This window comes from Larus michahellis, chromosome 2 (assembly GCF_964199755.1).
Source record: "Larus michahellis chromosome 2, bLarMic1.1, whole genome shotgun sequence".
NCBI classification, from domain to species: domain Eukaryota; kingdom Metazoa; phylum Chordata; class Aves; order Charadriiformes; family Laridae; genus Larus; species Larus michahellis.
In genome coordinates this window covers 30,665,838-30,690,426 of record NC_133897.1, presented here as the reverse complement: position 1 = coordinate 30,690,426, position 24,589 = coordinate 30,665,838, and the positions used below count along the sequence as shown (strand labels likewise).

Sequence of the window (24,589 nt, the reverse complement as noted above, 5' to 3'; positions counted from 1 at the left end):
TTCGTGAAGATAAGCTTCAGGGACGTGGTACAGTAATTAGCAAGTACAAGAGCTAGTTCCATGGGGAATTCAGAATTAAGAGCTTTCCTGCTGGGATAAATAGTAGCAGTATGGAAATCAAAATATTTGGGTATAACACTTGATGCTATTAAAATCAGTCTCTGCTGAATTCTCTCACATGGGAATGAAAATTCTTTTGTGTAGTGACTGGCACAATTAAGAAATGTCTAACATCAAAATAGAAACTTTAAGTAATTTTAAAAAAAATCAGAATCGCACTAAGAAACACAGGCTGTTTCTCCAAAATCCTAAGCAAGCAAAGTTCTCACATTTTTGTCTCTTGCACTGTGAATCTTCTAAATAAACTGGACATTTGTAATCTGTGGCAAACAACTTGATGTCATTTCTCATTACAGTGGTCCTATTATTCTACAAAGTCTCTATGGGCAGGCATAATAAAAATATGTAAATCTGCCAGAAAGCCAGTATATTCTGCCCTTAGTCATATACACCTCTTTGCTTACCATGTATAATTAGCCTACAAAAATAAATTGTTGTCAGGTTTCTTATTCACTTGCTTTGCTATAAATAGAAGTTGAATCAACAGGTCAAATTAGGTTTTACACAAGAAAAGAAATAAAAAGCACTAGTCTTTAAATGCAGAAGAATCATTCTGCAGCCATTCAACAGCCATTACACTCTACCTTGCAACAATCTTGAAAAAGTTGATTTGGCAATACAAATGTGCTTTGCATATCCTATAAAGGACATACAAACCATTTCCTTCAATTAGCAAAGTTAAGTTGATAAACGGCAAGAGGCTGAAATTTCTTTTTATGCCAAATGGAAATAATTGTAATTTGATTAGAGTTCTATCATAGTACAACTTCATTTTATGACATAAATGTAATTTGACCGCATTCTAAAATATTTTTAATGGGAATACTCATTGGATAGGATGTCATGAAGTATGCTAGTTTTTCTTACTATTAGAAGACTACCTTACCACCTCTACAAAAGCAGAACACCAAGACTTTTCCCAAGCTCCTGTGTCCCCATTAAGACAACTGTATTAATAAACTAAGAAGTTTTTCAAAGTGCAAAGTGAAGTTCCAGCTCCTACTATAAATTAAATCACTCTGTAATATAGTTTTAACAACAAAACATTATTTTATATGGCACACAGACACATAAAAATCAAGCAAATGGTCACGTACACATATATTTGTGTGTGTTTCTATGTGCACAGGCCACATGTTATTGTGGATCAGAAGAAACGATTCATTATGCCATCTTAATTTTGTGTAGACAATCGTCAGCATTGCAAACCACTTCGAATTTAGCAGAAATGAAACCAAGGTTTGTCTCTGCTTCAGAGGAGCCTGACTCCGAAAAGCCTTTGCAGATTTGGGTTCAGAAGCATGAGTAGAACAGTGCAGCTAACGCTGTACTGATCTAAAGAAAAGGTTGTCACTGAATAAAGGATTTATGACTATATATGGCTTTTGACTAGATCTATAGATTGATTTCCTTGAACATATGAAGTATTTAGGGAAAGAATGCAGCCTCTGCTGAATCAGAGTCAGTATGCTTCATCTAAACAATGCTACTTAAAAATATTAAGTTAACAGAAGCTGAAAAGCGCTGCCTACACGTGTCAGCTCAGCGTTCTTCCGAGTGATGATGAAACCTATATTTCAATTCAGAGGAACCAGTGGGGTCCATCAGGAACAGACCCACCTGGAGCGGGGAGAGGAGGCAGAGAGGGCTGAGGGGACTCGAGTGATGCCCTACCCCAGCTCCACCCACGGCAGGGTGCTTCATGCCACTGTGTAGCATCAACATCGTGCTGCAGGGGCTGCATGTGGCCTCGGTCATGGTTAACGCGCCAGGGTTGAAAGCTGTACCGCTGTACTGTGTGAGACGGTCTTTGTGGTTACACTTGTTACGTTAGGGAATATTACCCTTGAACATGATATTTTCATACTAAGATAGGTGAAGGGGATGAGGGACAGGATGCCTGGGTTTCCTAATGATGTTGTTGCCCTGCACGTTGTGATAAAGCAGCGGTTTGCTAGGCGAAGCCTGCGAGAAGACATACAGCCCACAGGTCCTTAGAACCTTTCTGCTATGGTGATGTACTTACAATGTCATAGCAAATTGGCTTGTTTTTCACAAAACGTGGGTGTAGAATAATTTAGTAAGGCAAAACAAGACAGCTTGTATAATAATCTGTCATATGAATGGCTCTGCTGCTTGCCATACTAGCATAGGTCAACTCCGATGAATTCTTGGGGGCTTTGATTGTTCCCCTCTTCTTTATCACAGCACCTTTCCTGACATCGGAGTATCTATTGTACTTTACTTCACCCATAGATCTCTTTTTCCCAAAATTCACTGCTTCCATTACCTGTGCCCACATAACTTACCTTGCTTTGGCAGAAGGGAAAGAATATACAGCTGCTTCCTCCTCGTGAGGTAATCAATAGTGCTTCAAAGATAAGCCAGCCAGCAAAGGCCTGTAAATAAGTGTCACTTCTGTCTTCAACAGCCTTCCATATGTGACATTTGCAATGCTTTTAGTCTCATTTGACCTGACCCAGGGGAAAGACGACAAGAAGCCTCTGCTGAACCGGAGCTCCCGAGGTTACTGCTTCACTGGAGAATCACTACTTCATGCCACGATAACAAATACTAAACCCTTCGGCTTTATTAAGGTGTTATATACATAACGGATTAACTCCCTAATGACCGATCGTCAAAAGATAAACGCACCTTTGTTTACAAGGAGGCCGCGCAGGATGCACCCTAAAGCAGTAACACTCTAGATTACACTTTGGGATGACTGCATTTGTAACAGAGCGTTTAGCTAACACGGGTGTAATGAAACACTGACCGGGAACTTCTACAGAAGCACACAACAGTGACGGCTACTAGAGCAGCTCTGCAGCCAGCGGTTTCCACAGGGCATAGGCACAGCATTTCTGTCAGCAGGGTGAGACAGGCAGCAAAAGAGAAAAAGCTTACAGCCATCCTTTTGAAGGAAGCGTAGGCAAGGGAAAGGCTACAGTCAATATTACCTAACAGAGTAAAACACTGATTTAAAACAATTTTTTCTACCTATAACCCTTTTCCCCCCCGGTATTTATCAGATGTTTCATCTATGGTAAGACATAAAATAAAGAGATTCAAAAATAATTATCTTGATGGAAGTAAAACAACAAAATAAGAATACGTGAAAAATATATCTTTACCAGTGTTCTCTTGTAAACTGGTCATACAGTCAAAAATATTAATCCTTTCCAAGGTATATCTAGGAGACTGCCACTATTTTTTTAAAATAACGCATCCATATCATCTTGCAAGTTTAAGCTTGTGTGGTTTGTGATAAAGTCCAGAGGTCAGTCACTTTCCAAAGATGCAGAACTGGTGGCCAGCAGAGCAGGACTTGTGCATTAAGGAATGGTGAAAAGTTCCTGAAGCTCCTTGTCACTGCCAGAGCTCAGTGACATTTAATTGTGTCAGCTTGAGCTCCACAAGCATCACCTAAGTTTGTATATGGTTGAGTTGTTGAAAATTTAAGGAGAGGAAAAAAGAAAACAATTTAAAAACCCTCCCAAACCAACACCTCAGTTCTATTTCCATCATAGCCTATTTCTGAAGGGATAAACAATAAATCAATACGCCCAAACTGCTGACGCACTCTGAAAGCGCGTACTAAAGTCTGCTATGCATTTTTAGAGGCTGCACAGTTACACTGTGAGTCTCATTTTAGAAGGCAGAGTCAGTCTGAGCCCCGGGAGCTCACCTGGACCCACAGAGCCCAGGGAAATGCCTGGATTCTGCTCGAAGTTGGGAAACTGGATGCAGTGTGAAGCTCAGGGTCACGCACTGGCAAGTGACATTTCCCTCACATTCCCAGAGGGAAAACAGACACACTTGGAGTTCATAAGCAACGTGTTTTATTAGCCTTTCTATTTGCACATACAAGCTGCTAAGTAAATAAACGTGAAATAATTACCACAGAGTCATAGAATAATTTAGATGCGAAAGCAGCTCAGGAGGTCTCTAGTCGAGCCTCCTGCCCGAAGCAGGGTCAGCTTGAGATCAGACCAGATTGGTCAGGGCTTGATCTTCTAAGAATGGTGACTGCACAACCTATAAATCTATGTAACTGAAAGAAAAATGATACAGATTTTTATATATGTGTGTATATATAAAATACTAGATTTAATTGATATCTAGAGTTAGAAACGCAGCTGATCATGTTTAAAAAGACTTGAATATCAGGTATTAAGGGATATATACTAGACAGGGCTGTGATCTAAAATTAGAATTCATTGTAAAATTGGCAAATAAAGGTCAGGTTTGCTTCCTCATGCCATTGATAAAACAGTGCTCTTAAAAGCAACTGAGATACAATTCATAAGTGAAATATAATTCACAAATGTTATATTAATTGGACTTCTGATGGCACTATGCTCCTGATGAGGAAACAACTTTACTTAAAAATCAAGATCTTTGAAATGTAATGGTACAAGCTCAAAGGCACTGATACCAAACCTAACTCTTCACTGACAGCTTGGGCAAACAGGCAAATTGACTGTTCCATTTTTAGGGACTGTGATCATGAGGTGCAGTGGTATTTCTACTGGTATGCTTGAATGTTTGGTCTTTCTGATTTGTTCCTGTGAGATTTAAAAAATAACAAAGCAGCAGTGGTGTTAGAGATCCAGACTCCTCTCGCTGCACATACTTCATGAACGGTATGTACTTTAATATTTGAAAAACACCATTCTTTTCTGTCCGCTGAACTGAATGCCTAGACTGTAACAGACGATACACTGAAATACAAGTAGCATGTTAACAGGGCATCTGATTTTCCTATCAATACTACAGGCAGAACCTTGATGCATGTCAACCATTGTTCTTCCACTTTTACCATCTGTGGTAGAAAAAGGAGTGTAATTTTTCTAAATTAAGTATAAAGTTTTGAAAATCGGTGCATTTTTCCACTTCTAAAACATTATGTCTGAGATAGATAGGTTAATTTTCCTTTGCGGTCCCAGATGACTCCAAAGATAAACCATTCATGGCGTTCATAGGGAGGTAGCAGTTGTTTTTTCCTTCCACTTTTTAGCTACATTTTAAGTTTCTTAGACATCAAAATTTTAAATAACGTGGCAAACGTTAACATGGTTAATGGTAAGCCCTGGTATTGGAATTTGATATGCCACTTGATCTTCTGCTAACAGTTAAAATACTAAAAATAAAATACTAAAATTAAAAATTACGTCTTAAATTGATCGTTTCTCTAAGGTAAATGGTCATGGTTGTCCCTGTTTTATTAAAATCCTGTAGGGTTTGTGCAATCCTCTCAGGTTTATGCAATTTCCTTTGCACGAATCTTTTAGAGCTAATTATGACCATTTCTAAGGCTCAGTAAGAAGCCAAAGAAATCTAACCATACCAACAGAAAACAACCCATAGCGAGCCAAACCCTCGCTAGGTGCATTTAAGGTGTAACTCAGAAGAGAATGGAGACTGATTTATTCTCATTCATTTTTACTGTTCCTAAAAATTTGGGCTTCAGGTTGGTGATGAGGTATTACTATAATTGATAACTCCCCCATACACACAATAATGACAAATAGTTACAATTAAAAGGTCTCACTCATTGTGAGTGAAGCAGTAAATGGAACAGGCCATGAACTTGCATGCAAGTCAGCAACTAGGCCCTTTATTTGTGTTTAATAAATATTTAATTTTAAAATAATCTAAAAACTTCTACCCAAGACTAACTGCTCAAACAGAAATACAATGGATTGCATTGGAAAAGTGACTCAGTAATTAACAATTCCAACAAACCAGTTATTTTCATTGTTATAAGGGTTATATCTTCAGCCTTCTCTCAAGCCCTAATGAAGATAGATTTTGCCCTACTGCAAAACTCTGCTGCTCTCTGAATTTTAGCAAGCGTTGGACAGTAAGATGGGAAATTAATTCAGCCTTGGTGTCCTCTCAGAAAACAGTTGGAACTACCATCTTTCGTGGTATGGGAGCCTAAATCAAGTGAGCCTGCATGACTTCAGTGGTGGCAGCATGCCCAGGCAAGAGGAAATATTTGAAAAAAGGACAGTCCCAGGCTACAGGGCAGAAGCAGGGTGGTTGTTCATAAATTTGTATGCAAATTGATACGAGAGACCAACAAGTAGACCAAGAATGAGAGCTTTGTGTATTTTTCCTTCTTTAGTGAGACCCTACCTTTACTTGAGACTCCAACCAGTTTTGGGGATTAACGTTACACAGAATTCCAGACTTGAGGAAAAGTGGAAAGATAACAACAAGCCTGTTGTCTATGTCAAACAAGCTGTAACTTCCTATCTAGCTGTGGATGGCAAAACCTGACCAGATTGAGAATGGAATGATAAGTTGACCACAAAATGTGGGTCTAAAGACCTAGTTGTCAGTTATAGTTATTACTGGAAGAACTCCTTTGTTCAGTCTAAAGGACTACTGTTGCTTCTGCCAACTTCTCAGCTGGTGACCCCAAACTTTCATCATCATCTCAGTCATGTCTCAGTACAGACAATTCACTCTTCTTCATGTTTCCACCTTCATCAAACCCTGGCTGAATGACTGAGCTAATATACTGATCAGCAGCCTGCATTACAGCCGCCCATACCAACCGTTCTGGCCCCCATATACTCACTGTTTTGGGAGAATAAAGTTGCAGGCATGACAGATAGATAGTCAAACCATGGCATGCTGCTCTTGGCAGATCCTTAGGAAGAGGAGTTACTGCCCACAACCACCCAGTGAGATGCTGCTGGGGCTGTGAGCAGCAAAGTGACCGAAGACCAGCCTCATCCTCTCAGAAACCACTTGCAAGACAACAGTGCCTGCATGGAAGTGGTGCTGAAGTTACTTGGTAGGTCTGATCTGTCTCTGAAAGTCTCTCTATTATGAATAACTGTGTGGGGATAACCTACGAAAAATGACCAGATTAACAACCCTTTCTTCACATCTGCATGGCTTTTTAAAAAGCAATAAAAGCGTGCATCAGTTGCTGTGTGTAGTGACGAGCAGAGCAATGTCTGCAGGCTTTCTCCTGGGAGATGAGCTGGTAAGAAGAAATGGCATAACTGCTTGGAGCCAAGGATGATATACACTGAGACTAGGTCTGAAATTTTGGCTCTAGCATGGCCTACTATGTATCTGAAACATTCAGCAAGGCAGTCTTCTACTCCTTTCTCTCTTAACAAAGGCCCTACAAATACAGAAGACTATGTAGGGATGTGATAAAAAATATGATCCAAGCTATACTTCTTCTTCAGTCTGGGTTTCCAGGCTGTTGGCATCTGTAATGGAAACAAAGCTCTGGGGAACTGTAGTATTTTCTCTGTCCTCCTGTCCCACTGCTGGCAGCAGATCACCCTGCTGGGTCCCACCATGCTGACATCTCTGAAAGGTGACAATTCTCCTGGCTGGTCTAAAAAGGTTTTATCCACAAGGAAGAAAGGGGAGTCTTGGTTTTGTTTGGACTCCAAATCACAAAAATATGCATCAACAATGTGACTTCACAGAAAAAGAAAATTCTTAAAATACATACCAAGATTTAGATAAGCAAGTTGGTGAGCAATTAAAGACAATTCCATAATACGAACAATGAAGGTTAAAGGGTGGGTTTAGCAATGTCATGTATTATCCACACTATGCTTGGATTCAAAATGGGGCAGGAAACTTTTAGGGAACAAATAAGGGCCAAAAGAGGCATTTTCCACCTAGGCGCTTGGCTTGATGTTTATAATTAAGAATGAACATTGCATTTCTTTTCAGGGACAAAACATCTCACAATACTGCAGCTGATTCAATATTTGAAAGACAGGTTGATGTCTGAAGATATAAAGACATAAAAAATTCAACTGATTATTAAAATATTTAAGAAAAAAGGTTATTTCATCTTTCAGAGCAAGATGTTAAAAATAAAATGTCCCGTGCTGAGTCAAAAAAAATCAGATACTGGTGACTGAAACAATGATCCTTAAAACAAATACTAAGCAATTTCAACAATTAAAATGGAAACATCCCAGAGTCTTTCTTGTGGATAACACTACTGTTATATTCTAGCTTTTATAAATCCCATCTCCTCAGCAGCTAATTAGTGGTTCTTATTCCACAAGGGTTTTAAGCACTTACTGAATATTGTCTCATGTAGCCTTTAAAACCTTCACAATTTACTGATGATTAAAGACTGAAGCTGTCTCTGTATTTATTTTTTTTTTTGTTTCCAGACCACTGGAATTGGCTGGGTTTGACTCAATTTATGTCACAGCCCCAACTTCTGGCTAGGGACTCCCCCTAGCCAGAACTCCCACAGGTATCACCTCCCATCTACAGAAATGAAAGCTCTGACACTGATCTGGGGAAAAATTTTCACATCACAGTAATAAGTAATTTGCCTCTAAGCCACGAGTTACTAGACTTGCTGTACTGGTGCTTCTCCAAACTTTTTCTCTCCATTATGAGGAGGTTTGCCCCAAACTCTATCCACCTGATCAGTCACATGGCGGAATAAAAACTGATCTCTCTTACTATCTCTCTCTGCAAATTTCATTTGGTACAAATGGGAAGATATTCACCGTAAAACCTGGTTGCAACTTCATGCTGTAAAGGGATACACATTATTTTTCCAATAGAAACTAACAGAAGTATGTAGCAGAGCAGTGACATTAATTGCTTCCAGCTGTAATTCCTTTGTGTAACTTCTAATTGCTGGTGCCTTGCTAGAACGCTACGGGCTGCCTGGCTTTACCTGAGAGAATACAGGCAACGAGGTGCTATTGCCTTGTTCTGACGCGCTTCTCTTCTACCATAAGATGGCAGGCATAGTACATAAACTTTCAAGCATATACTAAAGATCACAATTATTAGATCAATATGTATACAATGTTCATTACCGTCCTTATGGCATGAATCAGAAAAAAATGGTCTCACTGTACCATTATCCGCTACTGAATTCACGGTATGCTGTTAGTTCATCATTACAGCTCTTTCAAAACACGACTTGGCAAGAAAAAAAAATTAATAAAAATTTGATCAGGCATAAAATGACTGTATTTTTGGTTAAAGTGCAGAACAATAGCACAATATAGGTATGGTACAGCTTTTATTTTTAGTCAACTCTTTAGTATGCTGTAGGTATAAATGAGAGACTTAAACCAAGCATCAAAACCGAACCTTTCAGACGTTAATGTGATGATAGCTGTGTTATTATGAGGCTAATGATATCTAGTGCACACAAGAATACATAGGTGTCATGCTGGGAAACCAATGATCTGGCTCTCATTCTGACTGCAGGCAAAGAATATCTCATCAAAGCTATAAATTTCATGAGTCTGTTCCCAAATTTAAAACCCTTAAGGAAATGGCTTTCATGGTTCAACAGTTTTAAAGGGTTGCTCTTACTTGGCTTTGTAACAAGTAAATTAATAGTTCTTCCAAAACAAATCAGAATTATGCCATAGCTGCATGCATTTTCATGCTGTTGCCTTCAGCATTTTCCTTCCTTCTCCAGATAACATCGCTGCAGAATCCACATTGAATTCACCGTGGGGAAACATTTATTACCTGCTATGATTTTGCAGTACAGCCTTAGATAGGTGATAGAAGTCGTTTACTTATTGCTATGTAAAAATTGTTTTCTTTCGGTCATGTGAAATAGAGTCAGTTTCTAATCAACCTTCACATTTCGCAGAGTAAAACCCATCCAGCCTAATGTCAGGGAGAGTTAGTTTCTGTAGCGTGATGCAGAGCAACCGACCAAGAGGTAGACGGCTTATGGGACTGCAATAACAAAGAAGCACTGAAGTGATATACTTCTCTGTCACTATCGGTTTTTTTCCCCTTAAAAATTCTGACTGTGCAAATATTGAAGCGTCTTCAATATTTTCTTAATTTAAAGGTATAAAAATGCTTTCTAATGAGCGGAAAATGAATATTGTGTTAGGATTAGCTGTTGCATGTCAAATTTCATGGATATAAAACGCTATGACTAGTGCTGTTCAGGAGAAAAACCATAAATGAGCACCAAATGTCCAGCACGGCAATACATTTCAATATGTCAACAAAAAAATACTGTGAATTCTCATTTTAACCATTTACACATACACTGGGATTAAAATACCAAGATAAATCTGGTGTGCGTAAAATACTTCTGCTTGCACAGCATTTTACATCCAACTATTTCAATGCCTGTGGAGCTACAAACAGGAGATTAACAGCATCTGTGTCGAACGTAGCTTTGCTTTTTTGGCTCATGCCAATCATTTGGAGTCCCACCCTTAACGTGAGAATGTAGCATTCAGAATAAGAATCCTTGCGTGACAACAACAATTAGGTAATATACTAAGGAAATTCATTTTAACTGAGAGCAGACTATTGCCCATCTTTCTATGATACAACATAAACCACTCCCTAATAAATCAGAAATGTGACCCTGTGGGTGACACAACTCCCGCACCTCAAGTTGCTGACCCCCACATGAGGGAGCGGTGCAGGAGCCTAACAGGGAGCAGAAAGGCCAGAAAATATTTTCTAAGAACAAAAATTATCGTAATAGACAAATTTGCTCTTATTGATGGTGAAGTGGTTGCCTGTAATAGAAAACACAGTGTTGGAAACAGCAAACATGGAGACTGAACAAATCCCAACAGTAATCCATTATAAACTGCACAAAAAGCAGTAAATTTGCTTTAATATGAGGAAAATGACAGTTTCTGTTCAAGCATGGAAAACATAATTATCCCCTAAGCCACCCTAAAATAGCTGTCATGGGTGCAAACCAGAAACCTGCAATTCCCAACTGGGAAGCACCACCACTGCCACGCATGAGAGGGATGGACTGGGAAACAAACAGTTCTCCATCGAGCCTTGTAGAGCATCATGTCACTCTTACTATTAAATAACTGCGGAGAGGGAGAGAGAATAAAATCAAAAGGACATTATAAGTGGCTGCTCAGGCACATGTACACGGGCGTGTCGGTGTATATTTACACAGGAGGAATACACTGCTCCATAAAAACGCCTGTCATCAGCTGAATTAAAGCTGTCTAAACTTTCGCTCATCCTAATTTAGCCCTTGAGCATCTAAAGATATGGTTTGACCTTCACCCTACAGGGCCTAGGCTGCTTTCAGTATCCAGGCTGGCTTGTGTTCAATTGCAGCATGGACTTACCTTTCGTAAAAGCCCCAATATTATGCACGGGGTTTTCAACTTAGCTCTGATGAAAAATAGCTCTCAGAAGCATCGTATCATGGTCACGTAGCACTGGTGCAGCCATCTGCTTTACCCAGTGAGTTGCATCCAAAAAACCTCCGGACATTGAGAAAAAAAAAAAAATGATGAAAATGAAATTCATACCGGCAGTCTGAAAACTCAAGAATATATAAAAAAAATACCAATTCAGCTACAAATTTTAATTAGATCAGAATCAAGATAAAGGAAATAAAATCACCTATTTTTTAGAGTCTTTATTGGACCTTTATCAGTTTAAAACCCTTCTATTTAGTAAAAATGTCTACACACAAGTCGTTAAATGTCTCCTCCATTTTTCTGGAAGGAACCAAGTTACGACTGCATTTTGATTCAGTCACATTTGTCTCACTTCATCTCAAACCCAGCTGATTATGATACAGTGCTGATTATTATTATTTTGCAGTAAAAATATCTAAATTCCGGTGTTTGAATTAAATAACTTAACCAAGGGACTGGTTTCTATTTATCAAGCCTGACTGTAGAGTTCTGATGACATATGTTGGATTTCTGAAAAAGGAGTTAACTAAAAGTACGATTTATGTAATTGTACTTTCACATTAAATTCTTAAGAATTTAGGAAAGATACAGAAATACTCCTTTTAAGCTCATCAGCATTATGCATCAAATGGAAGCTTCTGTAGCTTTCCAGGCCTGTACCATTTTTCTCACTCGGGTGTTTGAGAGCCAAGTAATATATTTTGATACAAAACCTGAACACCGAATAACCACGTTTCTCATCTTAGGCACCCGTACAGTGCCAGGCTGCCACAGAGCTTAGAACTCACAGAAAAAGGACAAACCTGCTGCCATGGAAGGAACAGAAATTGATTAATTTGGACAAATTAGATCCTATCTGCTAATTTCACATAGGATAGTTTGGGTGGATAAACCTAAACACCAAGCGCACAGGGGACGGGGGTGGGCAGAGAGGCCAAGACACGGCCATAATCTATCCCAGCCCGTAACTCCCCCTGCCATTACCCTACCTTTGTGTAAGGCCCGTGTGAAACCTCATTCTCTCACCTTTTCTTATAAGTTCCTTGTTCTGTCCTTCAAAATTTGGAGGCCTTTCAGCCCTTTCCAATGGCAACCCTGCCCCTTCTACAGATCCTCAAGAGTACCACGCTCTGAGAACTGACCTCGGCTTTCTGTGCTAGCCTGAAAAAAAAGGAAAAACGTTCACTTTGTTCTCGTCTCCCTTGTGATCCTAAACACCACTCTGCAGAGAATGGTCCATAAGGTCCTGTGTGGTAAATCTGTGCCTCTGTCTTTCTCAAATCTGTCTCCTCCGCTGCAGTGAAGTCAAAATCATATTCCCTCTCCTTTCTGAGATGGCTACAGTGGTTGATCTGCACCAATGGACCAGTGCTGAATTTATTTTATTTGCTAATTTACATGATAGCTGCATTCGTTAAAATGAGATCTAGTGTTATTAAACTCCTGTAGAGTAATTGTGATTGAAATTTGTCCACGAGCTACACACATTTGAACCTCATGAACCAGAAAAGAATTTATAAAAGATATTGCTTGCGCACAGGCATGTTGTTTTTAAAATATCTGAAACTATAATTTAAACAGACAGGATAAAATTGAGGATGAACGCTATTTACAATCTGATTTAACACTTAATATACAGAGTAAGAGTAAAAATATGGAACAGTGGGAAAAGGGGCGAACTTTTTCAATTGAAGATGATTAATTTCTCCTAAAGCAAGATAAAATTCACTCATGGGGCTTCGGTGAGTGTTGCTCTAATCCTAAAACAGAGTCAGTAATATTTCTGGTTTCTCCACTGCAACCTGCGAAACTATCGGGCTATAAACTTACATCTGAGTTCCTTGTACTGACCTTTCCATATAGTGGCCTGCACAGGTTTTATGGTTTGAAGAATCCACAACAATTTCTTGTTGTTCAGACAATTATTCTATCACCTGACGACCCCTCCCCACCTGGGAAGGGGAATCGTGAAAAAAACAAGAAAACTTCAGGGTAAAAATATGAACAGATATAATAGAATAAGACTAAATAATTAACATTACAATATCGATCCCGATACCAATACAAAATATACAAGGATCATACTCAGCCCGTTCTATCAGCAGGAAGCTGTGCACTCCCAGCAAATGTGGGACGCTGCGAGCGCTGTGGCTTTGGGAGGAAGGGAAGGGCTCAGGGGTCTGGCACGGAGGCAAGAAGTTCTCTAGACCACCGCCATCAAGGGAGAGAGAGAGAAATTCCCAGCAAACGTTCTAATTTATATAGAATATGACGTTCATGGTATGAAATAATCCTGTTGGCCAGCTTGGGTCAAGTGCCCGGGTCTCGCTTCTCCTCATCCCTGCAGCTGGTGAGCTCAAAAACACGGAGACCTCGAAAGCTGCAGACCATCGCTGGCGATGAAGTAAATATTTTCACAAATTCAGACACGAGAGTCATCTAAAAATGCAGTTTCCCCAAGCATTAGAAGACCTTACGAAAAGCAAAATTACTGAAAGATAAATTAATCCAGTGTTGCCCAAACCATGACATTAGGCTAAAAAGCAGAGGTAAACTGGAAATAAAAATGATGAGTACAGGAAGAAGGGATTTTTATTTTAAATTTTCGCTACTCACTTAAAGGTCTAACAACACAGCAAGAAGTTATTTTATTCTGTTAGAATGGAAAGATTGGTATGAAGGAATTGGACCTGTATAGGATGGCCTAATCAAGACAAAAGCTTGACATTCATTAAAAGACAACGATCACGTGAAGATGGAAAGGGTTTATATGGAAGAAAATGATAATGCAACATGAAACCAATTACAAACATGTAAAAGTAATTACTTATGAAAACATCCTGTACATACCAAAAAGTCCTTGCCTCCAACCCAGTCCTCAGCAACATTTATTTTAATCACTGATCAGAAGAAATTTCAGAACTCATTTACTAGAACATATTTATCTAACTTTTAAGAATCAAAGCTCTTGCTCAAAAATAGCAAAATGGGTCAGAGTTATAACTATCCTTTAAGGATAACATTGCTTTGTAGAGTGAAAAAAAAAATGACCTGTTTGCTTAGTAAATGCTATTAGTGATGAATAACCCATCAGCTTTCTATACCGTGTTCAAAAAGCTTTTAGAATTTTCTTGGTATGGTGCTCAGTTCTGATAATTCAGCTTTTAATGCAATCAGGAATATCACCAGGAGCTACTTAATTAATTCCCCAGTGCAGCATGAATTTAATTTTCAATGACTTTATTGAGAACTTTTTTTGTTAATTTTACAATGAGAAACTATAATCACTGTTACACAACTTGCAAATATTTCAAACAAGACAGCAACATCCTATTTTTTTGATTTTTTCTGTTCCAAATTCAGCTGCTGAGATGGATTTTCTGCCTCAGCTTCATTTTCATCTTCCTGTAAAAGAAAATGAAAACCTGAACATTAATCAACTTATTGAAGAAGTACACTTTTTGTACTTATGCATATGTATAGAATTCTGTACAGTCTTTTGTCATCTTTTGCCTGACCAATAAGCATAAAAATAAGAAAGAAATGTCATTTATTCAAGCATTTGATTTTGCCCAAGAGTTGAAATAGAAATGATAACAACACTCAAAATTTAAACAAATCTAATCACCTACATTTACAGTAGAAGAATAACTTAATGAGTAAATATTTCACTGCCCAATTTACTGCATGGTTATATAAAGAAATTACAAAGCCATACACGGATAACAAGATATTCAAACGTCTGCAGCAGACAGTACTACACACCTTTCCTTTGTTCTTGACCGGAGGTTTCCACTAAATTACTTTCAAATGCAAGAACTTTCATCATTGTTCTAAAAATTACTTTTGAAAAGCATCTGCCATTGAAAAATGTTTCATTTTTTTGAGACCAGATACGTTTACTTCACCATTTGATAAAAGACAATAAATTTAACTTCAGAGACACTTTATGTGCTGCAGCATCGTATTTTTGTCCCATCTAGCATATTTTCTTGACAGGTCTGCCAATTTTCCAATTACTTGTACCACCATATGTTATCTGAAGATCAGTCAGGTCTAAAATAGGAAACATGAGCATGTCAGGCAGCAGCATGCTTACAATATTCTACAGCTTCAGCTCCAAGAGTTGGGCTCATAATTCACTACGGGTTCCTCTGGATCTCACTGAAAAAATGAAGTGACATCATAATGCCCGTTTCCACAGGAATGTATTTTGTGTCCAGTACAAAATCGTGACCTCCAAAGTATAAATTATGGAAGACTGAGAAAACTGTTTCATAAGGCAACTTGCGACCCGTCGAACAGTCCTTATCGCTCATTCAAAGTATGGCCAGTTTTCCTGCCTGCTTTTTAATTCAATATACAGAGAATCTTCCTCATTCCAAAAACACAAAGGAGAAGAAATGAACAGACATTTGGGAACGAAGAAGCGTCCTGGCTGCTGCAGCACCACTCATCACAAGGCAACAGTTAGTTGAGAGAAAGGAAACATCAGGGACACTAGGTGGGACCCAGGGACCCAGGGTGCAGTTTCCTGCTTTAAAATAGCACCTTCGTTCTTATGGGAAAATACCTTTTTGCAACCTAGTCCTTCTTTCACCATCAAAGCGTTTTTTGTAAGGATAATTATAACAAAGAGCGAGGTACAAAATATATAGGAAGATCGCACGGGCAGCACAAAATAGAATAGCAATGGAAAATCTCCTGAAAAAAATGTGGTCTTGTATTATGTTACACAACGCTAAAGTAAAATGGAAAAGCTAGAAACGTACACTCCAAACGATCCTGCTTCTAAATTCTCCCCCGTTCTGGGGACAGGCTAGGCACTGAGAAATATTTACATGACTGACCGCTAAAGGCTAAAAGCTTTTTTTCTTATCTTTCTGGACTGTCATCTCTTCAATTACCTTTAAAACATGTAGTGAGCCCTGTGGCTCTTTTAGTTCAGGTGAGGAAACACAACCGTGCATGTGAAACCAAAGATTGTTGATTAGTTGAAGTTACAAGTGTAGCATATACTCGAGAGAGTGTAATGTACAGTATACATACAAAGGTCGAACTTCTAAAGAAAATAAAGGCAAGGCAGGATGGCAAACAACAAAGGAGCAGCATGTAACTGAGCTTAGATGTACTGCTTACAGGTGTCAAAGAATATCACTGAATAAAAAAGCCACCCACAGAAACTTTTGGATGATAAACAGCCAGGTTCTGACATGAAGGACTTATTAACAAAAGGACAGGAAATCTGCATGTTTCTGAAGATCCTTACCTACAGAAGCTGCATCTCTACTGACCTCAGTGCCAACTAATCCACCTTCCTATCACACCACCTGCCATTATTCCAACATCCTGGATTGCACTCCCTCCTACAGGGAATATAAACCCTACACAATCATTCTTTTCCCAGCACACGACACACTGCTTAGGGCTTCCTCTCCTAATAAAGGGAGCATGCAGAAATTTCGGAGACCTCAGGGCCACACCTTCACTGAGGACTACAAGAGGGTGAAGGGATATTAGGCTCAATACCGAACATCAGCTTCCTAAGTCTATTTTTTGGTGGACAAAAAGGTTTTATCCAGTGAAAGAGGTTTTGTAACAGAATCTTCTGGCTTTGTGTAGATTTGAAATGTTTTAATTCTGCGCTCATAAGGTCATGCTTGCTCTCTGGCAGATTTCCTAGGCTACAGCAGCAGCTGCAGCCATCAGTTGTTTTCTGAGATGCAGAAATGATGGCTGAGCGGCTGCAGCAAGTCCAGGATTTGCTCTGTGTGAATACTCACGATGGAAGCATCCGCTTTGGGATGCTTTGCAGTACCAATAATCTGTCCAGCTCCTGTTGCTTTGATCAGGTAAAACACATTCAAATAGGTAAAATCTACCAGCAGAGTATGAACCAGACTTTTGCAGGCAGATTCCCACACACAAGTCATCCAGCTCCCTGACAGATATTTTGTTACTTTTTGTTATTTTGACATTTTTATGCACAAAACCTTTCTGAAGGGTATCGTATTAAAACATGCTCCACAGAGCACATCTTAATTTTGTCGAGGCACTTTTACTCCACCTCTTGTTTTGCAAGAACAGAAACTCACATTTCCTTTTGAAACAGAAACCTAGAGGTAGTATCTCTGAACTTGGGCGACTGCTGCGCAAAATGCGGAGTAATGAGGGTTGATCTTTCTCATAGTACAAATCGTCAAGGGGAAAAAACTTTTCCTTTGTCAGATATGCCTTCAGCCAGATCAGTTCCCAGACCTGTGCGCTGCCACAGTGCCAGCGCGAAAGAGATGGCAGAAATGATCATGGGGGGACACTGGAAAGTATGAACCACCAGTTTTGGCACCCACGCGCTTTCTGCCAGAAAAAAAGTGACAGCAGTGGCCTGAGAATGGCAAACTTACTAATGACTGAAAATTATCAGAAAATTTTGAGACGTGAACTCCTGTAAGTTATAAGAAGTGCAATATCACTTCCGATGCACTTAGGAAAGATTTGAACTGGCAATTTAGAGCACGCATATTAACCATACTCCAAGATGTGAAGACTTACTATTATTTCAGTTTGCTGATAATGCAAAATTTCTATGAAATATTTTATCTTTTTTTTTAATAGCCCAAGAGGCATCCCAATGATTGCACAGAATATTGAATTGGTTGGAGTTTCTAATGTCATTAATAATGTTTGAATTTTCAGCTTAATAGCCTATATAGCCTAATTATAATGAAATTTTGCCAAACAACTGCAGATTAAACATATTTAATATATTTGTTTTACTAATTACCACCTATCATTATGATCATTACAATGCTTTTAATTCCGACGGATAGCAAAGGAAAACCTTTTATTTTCATGTTATCCGTTAAAAAACAGTCCATGATGGCAATGCGTAAAGTTGCTATTACCAGTGGCTACACAGCAGATGAAATACTGAATTCCCGTTTCTGTTTCACAGAAATTCAGTTCAAATTATTTCTATTAATACCTCACATCTCTATTTTATGTTATTTATTCTGATTCAAGCTGCCTACGACTCTACCTTCTAGTGCTTTCTGTCCTAAAAATCCTGAAAGAGTCGTTTTGGTGTTAAAATGCTCAATGATCAAAGTAGTTTTTGCTAGCAGGTGTCACAAACCAAACTTCTCTCAGTATCTTTTCTGACTACAGGAACCATAGACTCGAATACTATACAGTGGATTTTGAACACGCTCACGTGAAAGATGTCTCAGCACAGATCTGGTGACTCGTAAGAGCAGCAAAGGGAAGTGAATCCCTCAAGACTGTATTACTACTCCTACTTAAAAAATGCATTTAACAGCCCAAAGATTATTTTCATGTTAAAATGAAGGAACTTTACTAGTCTGGAATTGTCGTTCTTTCAGATTTACAAAACCGACAGCAATAAGGAAAAGTACAAAGGGCTTTATAAAGTGCTGCTAAACCCAGCAGCTCCTTAGGCCTGATGCCTGGACATCTCATCAGCATCCTGATGACGCTGATAGACCTTCCTCATCATCTTTTTTCCTAGATCCTTTCCCCAGGCATCCTTTCTTTTCCCTGATGGAAACAAGGTATTAGACTAAAGGGTCCTTTGCACGCTCTTCAAATGTCCTATGGAGATGTCTTCCTTCAAACTACTTCGTCTGCGCTTGGTATCTGAGCATTTATGGGTCACAGTAACAGAACAAGGACAAGAATCTGAAACTGAGACCCTACAATCTGCCACCTAAATAAGTCGTGTGAATTATTATTAAAATATTGAGTACTCAATAGCGTTGCTGAAGTTAATGGGAATACTTTGATATTTAGATGTCTTTAACTGCCAAAAAATAAAGGTAAGATCCTATTTTTGAAAATTTTGATCTGACAGTTGAGGCAGACTGTTATATAACTTCATCCCCTTTGAAAGGATGTTTAAGATCAACTACAAATGGTGCTCTAAGCAGAGTATAACAGGTCCCATGTGCAAAGTTAATTTTGTAGTAATTATTCCAGAATCATAGAATCATAGAATCATTCAGGTTGGAAGAGACCCTTGGTATCATCGAGTCCAACCATCAGCCCCACTCTACAAAGTTCTCCCTTACACCATATCCCTTAACACCACATCTAAACGAGTCTTAAACACATCCAGGGATGGTGACTCCACCACCCCCCTGGGCAGCCTATTCCAGTGTCTGACCACTCTTTCTGTGAGGAATTTTTTCCTCATGTCCAGCCTAAACCTACCCTGCTGCAGCTTGAACCCACTCCCTCTTGTTCTATCGCTAATCACCTGTGAGAAGAGACCAGTACCAACCTCTCTACAATGTTCTTTCAAGTAGCTGAATATTCCCCTGTAGACAAATTTTGGCTTGAAAAAAAAAAAGCCCAGAAATAGGGTTTTGGGTGTCCCTTTCTCTGTTTTCCACCCTCCAACGAATTTCATTCAAAATGTCTGAGAAATTCTTTTTATTCCATTGGTTAACGATATGAAATCTGGAAGGTAACAGTGAATTAGACAATTCTTAACTCTACAGGGAATCTGACACTGCTCTGTACGCAGAATAGATCACACCTCAATTAACTGTGCTAGGAAATGCACCAATTCACAGATTTGTGCATTACACCACAAATTTGTGCATTAAACCACAGTGCAATTTCTAAAGTTGCATTGCAAAAGTATACTTAATAAAACAAACTTGCTGTTGTGTGCTTTGCAAACTGCAACCCACATTCTAAACTTAATAAACAGCTATATGATACAGTATGGTGTAAATGAACATCTGAATAATACGAAAGTACGCAAAACACAAAAATATCCTACTATAACGAGGAACGACTAAAGGGTTCTCTATGCTATTACATAATCTAGAAATATCACCTCAAAAACACTCAGGACCGAATTCAGATACTATTCCGTTTCACAGTATTTTAACCCAAAAGAGCTGTAATATGACTAATATACTAAGCTCCAGTGAGGGTGTCCAGCTGGTATTTCATCTCCTGCCTCACAGATTCTAGCTAGCGAAACACCACTTGGAAGTACACAGTCCTCAAAAATATATCAGGAAAAAGGGACTTTAGATACTAGAAGAGCTTTTCTTTGTGTATGTTAAAGTTTGGTGTTCCAGCGTCACAGACCAAATTTGTAGGAAAAGGAGTTTCAGGGCTAAAAACTGGGAATTCAATCAGTCTCCCAGTTAAATCAGCAAAAGGTGAACATCCAGCAATAAAATTCAAAAGTTGTTTTTCTTCCAAAGCCCGTATCTTCTTCAAATATATTACTGACAACCTTTATAACGAAGAGTGCTGCAAAAATACAGAGTACAACTGGAACAGTTCTTTACCAATGGATATTAGAAGCAAATATAAATTTCTTGTGATAGATGACAGTTTTCTGTCACTGTAGCTCTGCAGTGATAAGGCAGCTGTTTGTTTCCCAAGAAAAGGAGACCCTTGCTACATGGATCATTTTCATAGTGACAGCCTTGACAAGTCTGACATTTGCTTCATGAAGTATTCTAAAGCAGCCATCAAGAAAATGCCCCCTCTGGGACCACTGGCAAGCTGACAGTCGTACCTTTTAATGTGCATCTCCATTAATTCTTACTGTCAAAGCCCACCACATTCCTACAGTGAAATCTCCGCTGATCTGGTACATAAAAAAAATGGAGGCTATGAATGAACTAACCATTATAATGTAAGTAAACATGACATCAATTAACTGGAAGCAGCTCTCCACCCCGTTTTGCTCAGGAAAAAGAGCAACGTTTAACCACTGGAGGTTTCCTTCACCGACGCAGTGCATGGCACCGTGCTCTAGGTGGCAATGCAAGACTAGGAGAACTAATTTTATACTAACGCTTCTCTTAAGAAGCTACAAGCAGCTGCATGTTTATCATAAACTCTTTCCTTTAACTTGCACTGGTACAAGAACTTTAAGTCTTTTTGAGATGTTTGTCAGTGTTCTGTATTTTCTATTTCCTTGTTTCTAATTCTGATTATACAGATAAATGTACCATCGCAAGAGCCCTTACAGTCAAATTTCATTTAACGCTTAGTACAGAAGTGGAATTTCATGCCAGATTTCAAATCCTCCATCTGTTTCTCTCCCTTTTAGGAGGCAACCATTCCACTGAGTGGCCCTTTTGGCTGACTGCCACTACATTTGGGATGCTCTTCAGGGCAGGTGGTGCCTGAAACCCAACCATTGTTTTACAAGTTCAGCTGGTTCTCCTTGAAGAAAGTAGGGGAAAACGTTTCCTCTTTAACAATTTGAATCTTTAAAGGTTTAGGTTTATGAACTTTAGATTGTATCTATAAATGCTTAAGTATCATAAACCTGAAACAGCAACTAAGAAACAGATGAAAAGCAACTTTAATGGGATTGTAGTGTGCCTGTATGGGACAGGCCTCCTTAATTTCCACTCTGGTCTCAGAGCGCACGCTTGCATTAGTTTTCAAGCCTTCAAGTCTGACACTGTCCTGATTAAGATCCTTTCTAAGAGAAATTTGTCACTCAATTATAATACTTACAACTGCGCATATATAAACATAAATATGGAAACCACAACAACATTTTCTACTTATGTGGCAATATATTCATTATTTTTATGAATTATAAATTAGAACAGAAAGTTCTGCTTTATATATACTCATAATACTACTACAGAGTAATATTCCATAGCCTAGAAATGCATATTCTAACCAAATCAAGATGATTTTGAATATTCATGGTTATACTCCCACCAAATTTACACTATACGCTTATTAAATTATAAGAAGCATAACTTCTTCATGTTTCTATTCTTGATACTAAAAAATAAAATGGCTCCTTTTTGCAATAGCTACGTGAGAACAAGAGGTGCTCAGGCCAACAACAAGGAATTAATAGCTCTTTTAAATAATTTTATTTCTAAGTACTGTTCAATAAAAAAAATAAATAAGAGGCTCATTTTTAACTGCTCAATTGTTAGGCTATACATGCACCTTGGTAGTTACTAAATGATAGCTGAAGATTTTTTTTCAGCCTTTAACTGTTTTCACAAATATGCCTGGCTACAGACAGCCTTTTGAGAAGAGGTCTGAACATTCTTTTGTTTCCAAAATGATTAACGACATCAAACAGAAAAGTAGGTACAACCGAGTTATATAAAAATGCTTCTGTAAGCTACCACCAAGACATGCTGCCTACAGTCGAAGGCGGCTGAAAGACATCACTCTAAACAGCACTGAAGTCCACGTTTTTAGTGGAAAATGAGAGCACTACCATATGAAAGGAATAAATTTATCTCAATAACAGAGAAAACCTAGACCCTAATGAAAATGTTTTAGGAAAAATGAGTGCATTGCATGCTTCTGACCAAAATTAATTAGAGTTTTAATGTTTTACATTTCCACCATAATTCTTTAAATGGTGCATTTATTTCATAGTAATAAACACTCGGTTCATTAAGTAAAGTTCAAAATCTGTGTTACTCGCTACATTTAACAACCTTTGGCCCTCTTCTTCAGTATTTCTTGATTCAGGTTTCCAAAGCATTGAATAAGCAATTGAGGAACACAATTAAATTTCATGACTCTGCATATTTAGGATTCTTATTTCATCTAAGACAAAGGGCAATTAATCTACCATTCTATACTGAATACCAACTTTAGTGAGCCATGATAGATACTGATGAACTTACAGGAAATGCTTAATTAAATTACTGTAAAAAGCATAACCAAAGTTTTTTCTTTCCTTATGACAAAAGAAAATGCACATTTAATTAGAAAGTCTACTGCAGTATTATAAGTTTAATAACTTGGGAATTCATGAAAATATTGCTATAATGTGACAACTAACCATTCAGAAAGCTTTTCTTCTCCTTTCTTTTATACCTCATCAGAACATTTCACCTGAGTACAGCCACGAAATTCTGTTCGGGCTCCAGGCATAAATGACGGATCTTTCAGTGGAGTTAATATGATGACATAGGAGTCTGAACAACGCAGCAAAGGCCTTTATTTTAGTCACCAATCTTCCAAAATGCGATATAAGTAAATGCTGTAAAAATGGCTTTATATCTGTTGTAATACTGAATGCCTATATTGAGTCACCATCCATGAAGTTGCAAACAAAACTGCGCGAAATGGACGAAGCTGTGTAAGTAAATGGAAGACAGACTATGACAGCAACTAGAACCTGTGCTACTGATGAAGAAATCAGAGATGGAAGAGACCTTTGCTTTTTTTTAAAAAAACACAATTCCTTTCAGTAGGTCCCTCCAAAACACGCACTGACGTTTAAATTCAGAATCTAACAACCGTAACTACACAGACATTTCAATGATTTCGATGTCCATTAAATAAAATCCCCAAAAGAGCATTCTAGGCTAGGACCAGATCCACGTCTTCATGCTAACAACCCAGGCACAATCTCTCATGGAAGACCTACACCTTCGCTACTGTTACCATTCATTTAATCGAAATTAACGCTGGTACTGCAGACCTACCCAGAAGTCAAAATTATTTCTTTACAAGCTCAATAAACATACTTTTAATATAACAATACAACCCAAACATTTGTCTATGGACCTGAAATCAAACACGACAAGAAATCTATGGCTTTAGAAGTTGGAATTCAGTTGGTCTGACGGCAAAGGAAGGTTTGTAGATTGGCTTGTTTTTATATTTTGACTTTATTTCTGTATTTGAGGATAGCACTTAACTGTTCTGATCCTATAATGATGTCTGAACAGTCTTGTTTCATACAACAGGTCAACTCAACTGTATTTGAAGCTTCAAGGATGCACTGATAATAAACACATACTCAATTTTGACTCAAAATTGCAACACTTAATATACCAAGGTTTCAATAGTTTCAAGCTGATCAGCTTCTAAATTAAAAAATGAATATATCAGGTTTACCAGTAGAATGAATTCTCTTCAACCTCCACCCATCTTTGCATTTCCAAGTGAGGTTCTAAAGCCAAATGTTATTTAATTCAGTGGGTATACTGAGGGATGTTTTGGTAATTTTTCATGATAGCGATGTTGCTTCACTGTAATTTTTTGAAGTCAGAATCTGATGAAACTCCTTCAACTGGAAATAATGCAATGTCCAACCATGTAAGGTAATACTATCATCAAAAGGAACTCTGCAAAAACCTGCCCTGTAAAAGCAGCCACCTGCCTCCAAACACACTCCGATATCCTTCCAAAACTTTTTCCTCTAACAATATATATAGAGATATACTTCGTTAAAAAAAAAAAAAAAAAAAAAAAAAAAAGATTAGCTGCCTTTCAGAAAC

At 38.4% G+C, this 24,589-nt stretch overlaps 1 protein-coding gene across 3 annotated transcripts in view; it reads right to left on the bottom strand.

Moving 5' to 3' along the window:
- Nucleotides 1-13,890: 13,890 nt before the first annotated feature.
- The window catches only part of PHF14 (PHD finger protein 14), a 168,300-nt gene continuing 157,601 nt past the window's right edge, over nt 13,891-24,589 (bottom strand). For 2 of the 3 annotated variants that reach the window (XM_074574761.1, XM_074574764.1), the window contains one exon: nt 14,545-14,720. In XM_074574761.1, the coding sequence (XP_074430862.1) occupies nt 14,646-14,720 (75 nt within the window). In that variant the 3' untranslated portion in view covers nt 14,545-14,645. Of the gene's footprint in view, nt 14,721-24,589 lie in introns of all 3 variants that reach the window. The other variant, XM_074574759.1, reaches the window with a different exon arrangement.